We start from the raw sequence: 11,349 nt of genomic DNA on the forward strand, positions 1-11,349 counted from the left end.
CCTCTCTCCAGCACGTTCCTACACCCCTGCAAATAATCTTTCTCATTTTCTGTACAAAAACAGCTCGAGAAAACACTAAAACACGAACGTCCTGAAGCCGTTAAAACTATGATGTCATAAAATTATACTTTTACTTGGGGCCTTACAATTTGGATCGTAGAATTCCTCTATGACCTGTCGATTGAAAGACCTAAAGTTTCCAAAGGATAATAGCAGTTTGGCTCAGTTTAGAACCAATTTCATATGAAATGTGAGTTTGGCTTAATCTAACCCAAAATCAATTGGACTCAACGATTATATATGTAGGTGATTTTATAATATTATTTTGCATAATAAATCAAAACTCAAAACACCAAAAATTGATTGCAATAACATTTTGATACTCTGATCATTTCAAACAAATTTAGCAGTGAATAAAAAATGGATAAACTTTGGCAAGAGAGATTTATATAATATCAACGAAATCAGATACTTTTACTAAAAAACTGAAGCACTTGTCACGCTATATTGGATTCATTTCGTATCGGATTACTGTTCATACCGGACAGGCGTTCTGTTAACTTTAATAGCTTGAATCCGATACACTCAGGTCTCGTTTTGGCGGATTCAAATCACTACTCTTTAAGTTAAACGTGGCATCGGGTAGAGGACCGTATCGGATTACTACTATTCCGGAACCCTCTTAATATGCAAGATTTGTGTAGCCGCATTTTAAACAATTCATGCCACAGAGTGCGGAACGTAGCATAATAGTCAAAACTGAACCCGGTTTTTTGTAAATAAACGTGATATTCGTATAAGATATGGTCAGTGAGTCCGTTTCGAAATAAATCTCTCTTATCTGGGTGCCTGTAAACTGCAATGCAAGGCAAAATGATGCTTTAACATACAATTATACCATCAACAGGTTGGTTATAATGAATCTATCCTTGACTTAGTTCATTAAATTAATCAATATTGACAAACGAGATTCTTTACATTTTTCCAGTTAGTTTCAAAAATTAGTAGTTCTAAAATAACGTGAATTTTTCCATGTTAAACAAGCGAATTTTTCAGAAAGAAACTGGACAGCTAGAGCACGTTTTTACCATAAAAATCAATTACAATAATGAACGAGTTTTGAATGTTTAGGCTCGCTAGTATCACCTAGTATCACGAAAAAACATTCTCTAATGTACATAAATTTTCAAGACATTGAAAGGGCAAGCTATTTACATAAATTTTCAGTCCAACTATTTTTATACTACAAAATTTGCACAAAGGTCATTTTGACCATCATAACCCCCCCCCCCCCCCATCCCCAAAGCACCCTCTAGCGTATGGTTATTTACCTTTCTACATCATTAAACCCTTGTCACATTGCCACAGTGCTAATAATTCTAATAATGACTTTGCTGTTGATACAGCTCGGGGATTTCCAAATCGTTTGCCCTTTTGAACAATTGAGAATCGTTTCCAGTTTCAAAAGAAGAATCAGTGTCCTGAGAATACAGCGAGGGCACCTTTAATTTGCCAGTTTGACGTTCAGTGCTTTCGCCAACCGACAATTGATCTTCCCGTGAATGCCTTTGTCTTGCACCATGATGCAATTTGGTATTCTCATATGCATCAGTAGCCGTGACCTTCTCTTGAGATTCACGATTCCCCTTGGGGAGAAGCTGGAATGCTTCTTGAGGCCCCTCGACATCAATTGGAAAATCGGGAGGTGGTCGATATAAGAGCTCTCTATAATCTTTCTTTGCCATGTCAGCCCTTATTTGACTCTCCGTTGGAAGACTGTCTGTACCTGGTTCAATGCTAATCATGGACATTAAATTTTCATATTGTTTATCTCGTTGCACAGTATCTCGATAGCTTGAAACGATATCTTTCATGGGAAGTTCTACCCCCGGTGCAGTGTTCTCGTACAGCTCATTCTTTACCTTCAATTTCAAAGAATCCGAAGTAGATTTCAAGGAATTCTGATTGGTAGGAGCGACTGTAGAAACCGCTCTATTACGATTTCCAGTAATTTCATGAAGCGATTCATAATCCAAAGAATTTCCCCCATACATCCATTCATCACTATGGGCACGATACAGCTCAACATTTCTATACTGATTTTTGACACCGGAACTTTCATTACTTTCCTCTCGTTTCTTCTCTTGATCGCGTGTCTCGGGGTATGATCTTGAACTCACTGATACCTTCAATTTCAAATCCTTTTTTGATTCCAGCAAATCTCTTGAATGTCTTAAAAGTGAGGTGCCAGTAGATGCCTGCCTCTGTTTTTCAGTGCTTTGGTCATGATCTTCATGTACTGATACACTCATCCTTGAATCACTGTACATTCTTCTCAGGTACTGCTTGAAGTCATCCTGCTGCCAATTATTTCTATGAGAATGGCAGTAATTTACCCACTCCCTTACGGTAAATGAAACTGCAAATCCAAACCTTCGGCTTGCAGACTTGGCTATTGGAATAAGGCGGTCTAGTTCCTGTTTTGACAAGTATAGCTCAAACGTGATTGCTAAAATAGTGCTTGAAACTTTCAACAGTATAAACTCATCTTGAGTGTCGTTTTCCATGTAGCCCATGGCTTTTATGAAGTAATCAGCTACAGAAGAGCAAGGACTGAGCTTCTCTTTTATATTACAGGAAAAATATGCTGTGTATTTCTAAAAAAGAAGGGCAGAAACAAATCATCATACATACAATTCAATTTCTCATTACTACAAATACTATTCAAAATATAGGTGATTAGAATGTACAAAGCACATATTTGTTGAAAGAAAGACAATGTTCCTCTGGCATATTGAAATATATATTGTTAGAACAATTTTTGATATTGCAATGAAACTATGCAAATATAATATATCTTGAAAGTAGATTTGAAGTGGAAAAGCATTATAAAAATACTCAAAGAATTCTTTTTCACGACATTGCATTTGGTATCATACCAAATACTGTTAAATGCGGAAAAAATATCAAAATGTCCACTTATACTTTGACTGAAGACCTTTTAAATCAGTCCTGAACTTTGGTCGAAATTCCTATGAATTAGCTTCACTTGCAATGAGCTTATCCCACTTCTCGGCCTAGCAGTTGAGTAAGTTCAATTGCAATTTGGTTACTTTCTACTTAACAAAAGTGGCATTTACAGCAAAGAAGCCTTGCCTTATCTGTTTCGCCCCTCAATACAGCACCAATTGCATGATGGGCTAGACTGAACAGCTTATTCGGGTTACTATTCATCTTAAAACAATTCTAAGAAAATAACAAGTCATTTTCGAGCCCATTCCAATAGCCATTGAGTTTGCCTTAGTTGCCTGTTCAGAATGTAAGCAGTAAACTTTGGTTAACATTTTTCCTGCAAAAGCATGCTTGAAGGGTAGCCATGACACAAAGTAACAACATTCATACCGAATACAAACCTTTATGACTTTGTATTCTTTTTGGTGCGGATGTCTGCAAAGATTTAGGGCAAATGGTAGCAGATTGGAGAGCGCAACTTTAACATTTTCTAGAGTTTCATCTCCAAAAGCACCTGCTTCAAGCAAATCATCTATCAGAGAAATGATGATAATGAATCTAAATGTATATCCACTTTCAAGCAGCTGTTGACATTGTTGCTGGAAATTCTCCTTGTCTTGCCCACATTCTTTGCCTTCAATTATGATGTCACGAAAGTTGGTCAGAATTTCTTTGGGGATGTGAGATGTACCAAAATCATCTACAAAATTGAAAATACAAATTACAATATACGTAGTATGTACATTGACAAGTTACTATATTGTAGCTTAGAATTATTCTTCTATTTAAAATTCATCACAAACAAAAAAAGGCAATACAAATTTTGCAATTTATCCATGAATTTGTTTGAACTCTACAATGAATGGTTTATGATCAAGTTACGAGCAAATATATATACGGCTGACTAATGACAAATTTTAGATGTCACAAAGGAATCACTTTTAACTTCATGTGTATTTTTCAAAGTTTTGAGATCTGAGGCAAGCAATCACTCGTGTTCAGGGCTGTAGCTCTTCAAGGGGCATTTGAGATGACATCCAAAAAATGTATTTCAAAAACAAGGAGATTGTTGCTATCTATGGGTGTTTCAACTGCAAAATTTCAAACTTGTAGGCAAAAAAGGATGGCTAATCCACCAGCCAGTTTTGATAATTTTATCATTTAGGTCTAAATTATATGTTGTTGTGGAACAAAGGAAGCGGAACTTATCAACACCACTAAGATGCTTTTATCTAAAATAATTTCAGAATTGGATCTCACAAATCTTGGATGCAGTATCAGAGTTTTCCTAAAAATTATCTTGAGCTTAAAAATCTTGCATGACTCTGAAAATCTTTCCAGAAGACTTTGAAAAGACTTTTCACTCTTGGCAACTAGCACACCATGTAATTGTTGAGAATGCCCATTCAGTGCTGCTTGCCTATTGAGAATGTTAAAACAATGGATTCCTGAGGTGAAAATGAACTCCTTCTGTCTAACACAACAGTGGTTTCTTCATGTTTATGTCTTTCCTAGTGTAGAGTTGGAGATCTATGTTCTGACATTTTGTACTCTGAAGAGAGTCAGACAAAAAGCATATTAGTAACATGCTTGCTTTAAATGTTTAGTAAAATGCTTGCTTTTTTCAAAGCCATTTTTAAATTATGTATCACAGAAAGGCTGTTTTCTGATAGAATCAATATCAAGAAAAATGTTTTCTGATAGATATAGTTGTCATTGTTCATATCCATCATCTTTCCCATCCCCATGAACACAGAAATTATAGATATGGATTGTGCTAAGAAGATTTCTTTCCTTAGCTGCAATAACCTATGGTGGGTATGGTCTATGCTGCAATAGTAGTTACTGACGCTCATACAGCACATCAATGCTATTTGAAGACAGGTCCTATTAAGGTCAGAGAAACTTTTCTGTTGTTGTTTCTAAGTGCCTGTTTAAACTGGGGGTGCACTGGATCAGGATTTTCAGAATCTGGCTGGAACAGCTGCACAGGATCTCTCCTAGAATCCGGCCAGAATGTCTGACCAGATTTTACAGAATAATCCTACCATTACCGTATTTTTCTGTAATAAGAAAGTTTTGAGCTTCTGTGCATGAAAATGTATACGAAGAAGAACAAAGGAAACATTTCATCCAGTCTTCCTGTTTTGTGACAACAGGCACATTCATTTCAAATCTATCTTCAAGGCACTTGTTTTATCATCAAACCGAATACTGTACTTTCTCAAAAACAAGCCAACAGTTTATTTTTTGTCTGAAATGAAAATTTTTAGCCTACTTTTGAGTCAGCTTATTTTCGAAGTGTTTTCTGAAAAGACACTATCCACTTTATACTATCCGTTTCTATGCACTCCAAAGCCAAATCTACATGGAATTTTTTAACCCAGGTTAAGTTAACATGGGTTGAACTCTGTGAAATTTACCCGGAAAAATTGGCTTTTCTTTGCGTAAAGTGGATCTGGTGTGAGCTTGGGTAAAAATTTGGTCCTCCTAGCACATCAACTGTTATAGCTGCAGAGCTTGAGGGGTATATCAACATGTCATGCATTCCATGCAAAGAAAGTGACCAGGACTTCCTCTAAGGAATGGCAAGAAGTTTCTTTTCATGCACCATATCTTTGCAAGACTTTTGACCTTTAGAATTACGATTAAGCTTGTTCTATTGCTTTTAATTCTTGTTGTTTGTTGTATTTACTCTTTTATAATTAGTTTTCTCTAGATAGTATCTTCATTCCAGTCAAAATTCTGGAAAACCTGGCAACTGGCCAGATTTCTGAAACAAATTTTGACTTCAGTGCTTGGCTGCAGGAGAACCCTTTCTGTATGCCGGTAAAAATTAAAAAGGCAAGAAGACTCTCACCCACATAGACCCCTCACACATTCAGACCCTTCTGTGTACCCAGTTCATATTATAAACCAGCCATTCTTAACCTCAGGCCTGCAGACCACCTCCAGCATGCAACAAGATTTCATCTGGGTGCCAAATACTTTCACCTCAAATAATTTTTAGCGTTCACTTTCAGAATTTGGCATTCAATTTAACTTTGTTTTTCTTTTGTCGGCTCTGATATCTTTCATAGGCATTTCATAGACAGTTATTGGTCCAAAAGGGAGTATCAAAAAAGGAAATGCTTTATTCAATCATTTGATCATTTTTATCAACTGTTTTCTTATTTCTCTTCTCTATCTTATACGCTGCTTTGCTATGATATTCCAAAACCTTGAAAGACCCTTCCTTTCTCGTGTCAACCCTTAAATAGATAAAACTATGGAACCTAGTTATAAAAAACCTTTCTCTGGTGTGCTTCAAGTCTACCTGACAAGAGACTAACAAAGGTTAACATTCTAGCCTAAAAATAGCACAGAACAATCTTCTGACTCAACTTGGTACAAGAAACATAAAGTTTTTTGGGTTTAGGTACTATGCTAGTGATAAGATAAGCAGGCACCAAATATCTTATCTCTAACTTAGCCAATTAGCCAAGTATGAGATCTGAATTTCATTTTGAACAGCTTTTAAACACAAGGTATTTAAATGTTGAGAGCCATTAAGGCCCCCGAAGAAAATCTACATATTTTTATGGCCTGGCAATAAAATACTTAAGAACCTCTGTTATAAACAAACCGTTTAGCACACAAAAGCATTAGCTGATGTTGCGAGCTTCATTATTTTATCCATGTTCCAATCAGACTGTTCACAGATAATTCCAAGGTGATTTAAAACAGCAATACTGATATTTTAGACTGCATGTTTTACTTATTTTTTCAAGACAATTTCTGAGAGTGATAGCTTTGGAATTTCATCTTATGTTTCATGAAAAACCGTATCGATCTTCTAAATGAAGTAACATGATAAGGTAAAACAAAATAAACAGCGAAGATTCATTAATAACGCATAAATAAAGACAGCCGGCATTGAAAAATGGCCTAGTGGGCCTTAGAAAATCCAATGTTGTCCGAATAGCAGGGTTGAGATTCTACTCAGTTCAGCAAGAACAACAAGGCGCACTGTTTTTTAATAACTTTCACATGATTCCGTTTAAATCAAACATATTGGTCTGGAAATTCTGTCTATTTTCAAAGCTGAATGTTTGATTTTAGACACTAAATTTAATAACGGAAACATCTTATGATCAGGCCTGGATAGTGTATGTGATGATTGTAGGAGGTAAATTGTTGTTCAAATTAATCTCAAAATAGATGGGTAGACACAGAATATTTCATATCAAGTTCAGCCGTTGCTTACCGTCGTTTCGCTCCATAGATAAATGGGGTCTCCGTCTTTCCTCGCGCACCATTTTGCTTTTTGTAGAGTTGCGAAACTAATCTCGGTTTCGTGTGGGAACTAGGGGATACAAGAGTATAGAAGCGCCGAGGGGATATCTGTGCTAAGCCAGCTCGAAACATCCAGTAAAAGCATCCACACCAAGCAAAACATAATTATTCTTTTCATAATCAAGGCCTAATTAGCGAGTAATCCGCCAATAGGGGGCCTCCCACCAATATAAGGCAATAAACTTTAAGGGGTGTGAATAGTTTTGAAAATCCATAATTTGCAGCCCTATATATAACTTTATGTAGAACTAGACCATGGCACTCTTGGGGAGCTAGTACAAGTTAGCTTAATAGAAGACTAGCCATTGCAAGACATACGTCACTGAAACACGTGTTTTTATATGTAGTATATATGTGTATACCAACAAGGTGTATAGAATTATATTCACCTCATTGGTGTATACATAATCAGTTAAGTGGCGTAACCCTTTTTTGGCCCAAGGTTTTTTAAACATTGAAGTTTAGGTGTCAAATTGCGTCAAAACGCAGAAACTCTCGAAATTTACAATAAACTGAACGCTTAAAAAGCTATTGAGTTGTGGTGCACGACTCCTTCTGTCATTTAAATTAAACTTGTTCGTGAAATATTAAATAATTTTATCTGAAATTTCTCAATATAAAGAAATGTAGTGAGTAGAACTTGTACTTATTTCGTTTCGTGTTTATGCACTACATATTGGTAAAGAACAATCCTCGTATAGATTTTTCCTGGCTAAAAGTAGCCTTGATTCATAAAATAGCTTACTACATTAAGTACCAAAAATTCCAATGGGATTTTTTTGGTGAAGCCAGTGGCGTCGCCACGGAGTGTTGATTTTCTAATTTCTCGAAATCCATTGAAAAACTTCTGGGGTGGGGGCAGGTGGGCTGATCAGATCGTTTTCGATTTTTGCACTTGCAAAAGCCAACGTTATGAAAAAGTTGCTTGAGAAAGCTGTTTGCCCAAAGATTTCGAAATAGATAAATGATGCTAAAAAAGGCTTTTCCAAGATTCTGAAGGGCGTGGCCGACAAAATTTGTTTTCGTCCACCCCAGTTTTTTTCGGCCTGGCGACGCCACTGGGTGAAGCAGGGCAACCGAAAATTTATTTCTTGTTTTCTTCTTGTCCCCATCTACATCCAATAAATTCGTGTTTCTTGTCAAACTGTAGTTAATTTCCTTTATAACAGTGTACTGAATGAGAAGGAATACAACGGGCAGCCCTTCCAATATGAATTTCGTCCCGACGGCATTGTGTATGGAGGTATGTAAGGGCCATAAGAGTTGCTCTTTTTTCATTTCATTTCATTTTTATAATCAATCAGCCCTCAATGCAATACACAAATTACAACACAGACATAAACTCTAAATCTAAGATACATTAGAACACTAATTAAATAACTAACAATACAAGAAATTAGCAAAAAAGTTACATTATTGTAATTAGGAATGATTGATTGATTAAGGATGTCTGTTATTAACATAACCTTTGCTAATAAATTCTTCGTAAAGAATTTACTTACCTATTGAGCTTATTATCGAAAATTTCATAAATTTTGGATATATTTTATTGCTAAGAATATAATAAAGTTGTGGTGTCAAAAATAGAAATGATTTGTAAGCAGTTAATCAACAATTCCCCATTATTCGATCCCTACATATGTTAGATTTTCGCAACACACTTGATATTGTCTCCGAGTTTACTTTGACCTCCGGCAAAAAATGTTTCCCAGTTTTAGATACTCATGATTACACAAGGGGATTTCCCTTTTGCACTATCAAAACTGAAAGTAATTTGAGATATCAAGAAAGAGATCCGCCTCGTTTTGAGCTTGGCTGGCTGAGTTTCTGACCGGGCAGGTAACTTCAATAGGAAGAGGACGGGGATTTGCAACTTTGAAAAAATGAAAACATACCCTGATATCTATAGATTTTTCAAAAACCCTACCCCAAAATCTCTATGCAACATGAAATGCATAAATTAGATTCAAATCTGCGAAAATCCAACAACTCAATCATTCTTTCAAATTGATACCCCAAAATTTAAGGACATGCTAAAAATCAATTCCCAAATTTATGACAATCAGAGGCATGGCGAAAGCTTCATGGTGCGGTGGAGGCAGGAACCGCAGAAAGGGCACCTTGGGGGTATCAAAGTTTGCTGCTGAAACAGATCGGGAATCGTCGTTTAGCCAATGACAAAGCCTGGTTGTAGGTGAAGGTCCTGTTAAGGGAGAGAGAGTAGGTAGTCTGGGGAAATTTTGCGTTTCTACGCATCTTTAGGACAATTTGATAAACTTTATTAAAGTTCTGAGCATCCGGGTTTCTGAGCATCTTTAATGAAATCTAGGAGGCGATTGCCCCTCAAGCTTCAGTGACCTTTCTATCTTTATAACAATAGGATATCCTGTTGATATAAACAAAGGCTTGTCCCCATCCTCTCCCCCAGCTGATTTCTCATCAAAAAAGCTGCAACGGGCCTGATGTCGGAGACCATTTCATGATAGGTTGCAACCAGGATCATTTTGCTTTGATTATGTAAATAGTATCTAGAAAACGCCAATATCTTACTTTGTTTATATTCTCTATCTCATAGTTGAAAAAAAATTGTAAAAAACGGAGTTGCCAAACTTCTCTAGGGGTTTCAAGGGTGTGACACTGGGATGTGAATCAAGTCATTATCTAACGCACCCGTCTTCTTCGTTCCAATCCTTGCCTCTCAAATCTCTCCCTGGCTACAACAGAAATTAATTGACAGAATGTGTCACAAACCGTCAAGTCGATTTTCCCCATCTCTTTCCAATCTTTTCAAATGTTGTTTAAGTTGTTTATACTGGAAATTATACCCAAAGCATATATTCTGCGAAAACAGTGGCACTCTAATGCCTCAATGGAGTGAAAGAGTCATCATAAAGAACAGCCAAAAATGTTTTACTTTCCTCTACAAGGCCAATAATGATTATCCTGGTTCTCCAACACCTAATTTCATCTCGAGGGTCTTCCAGGGGTTTTGGGGAACGAGCAACATGGCGAAAAATGGTGCGGGAACAGAAGAGCAACTTAAATTTTCCACTGGGAACCTGAGAAATTGTTACCTGATCAGGGAACAAGGGAACGTTGGTTTTCATGGAAATTGATTACGTTACATATCACTTTTTGCGATAATCTTTAAAAAACCGTCCCTGAAAATACATCCCAGCTGTTGTCATCGTTGCAAGCGAGGTAAATCCACGAGTATGAGCACCCGGTAAACCTCTTCGAACAGCCTCTTCGCACAGAAGACCAACATTTTCCGCGTAAAGGACCCACATTGCTCATAATACCTTCCATTAAACAAAAGGGATTTCACCAGTATGGGTATTCTGATCTCAATAACTGTTTCAATCTGCTGCAATTGATTTTAAATCATCGCACCCATTCCTGTACTAATACGCATAACAAAACAATCCCTTTTTGGAATTAAAAAGAAGAATGTTCCTAAATTCTACTTTGGAAACAAGAAAGCACGCACGAATAGATCACAATTTACAGAAAACCTACACTGTCAGTTGTCGAATGTCAGTTGGCCCCCACTTTTTGTCAGAAGTCTCTCGTTTTGATAAAGCTGCAATACTTGGGTTTTGACCGGCCCCCCCTTCGTCGGAGGCCCTGACTATGGTATCACTAACTGGTTTCATGGATTTTTGAATCCTTAATCCGTACTATTAATCGAACTTTAAGAAGGGTTGTTTGAATAATTTGCTTGAAAGATTTTAAAGCTATTTCATCCCTCTTCTATCGAAACTTGGTCTTCATTGGTCTTCACACTTAGAAGACAGCTACAGGTTTGAAGGTGCGAAACTTATGTACAATAGAAAGTGGATTAGCATTCCAATTTTTTTATTGCCAATTCCAATGGAGATCTAGGGGTTGACCAAAGGTAACAAAGCTTCCTAAAAGAATATATTGACAAACGATTGCAAGAAAATGACTGCAAGATATATTCTGAAATTTATCTTAAGCTAATCTAAAAAGCGTGTTCAA

At 36.7% G+C, this 11,349-nt stretch overlaps 1 protein-coding gene across 1 annotated transcript; it reads right to left on the minus strand.

Moving 5' to 3' along the window:
• Positions 1–369: 369 nt before the first annotated feature.
• Positions 370–7,377, minus strand: LOC135690764 (uncharacterized). Its single transcript, XM_065208418.2, has 3 exons — positions 7,259–7,377; positions 3,414–3,712; positions 370–2,657 (listed from the first exon to the last, which is right to left on the minus strand). Exons 1-3 carry the CDS (start codon positions 7,308–7,310, stop codon positions 1,380–1,382), a joined length of 1,629 nt encoding a protein of 542 aa, XP_065064490.2. The 5' UTR covers positions 7,311–7,377; the 3' UTR covers positions 370–1,379.
• Positions 7,378–11,349: the final 3,972 nt, after the last annotated feature.

Source organism: Rhopilema esculentum, chromosome 4 (genome assembly GCF_057945365.1).
Source record: "Rhopilema esculentum isolate cy_ngs chromosome 4, ASM5794536v1, whole genome shotgun sequence".
Classification (NCBI taxonomy): Eukaryota; Metazoa; Cnidaria; class Scyphozoa; order Rhizostomeae; family Rhizostomatidae; genus Rhopilema; species Rhopilema esculentum.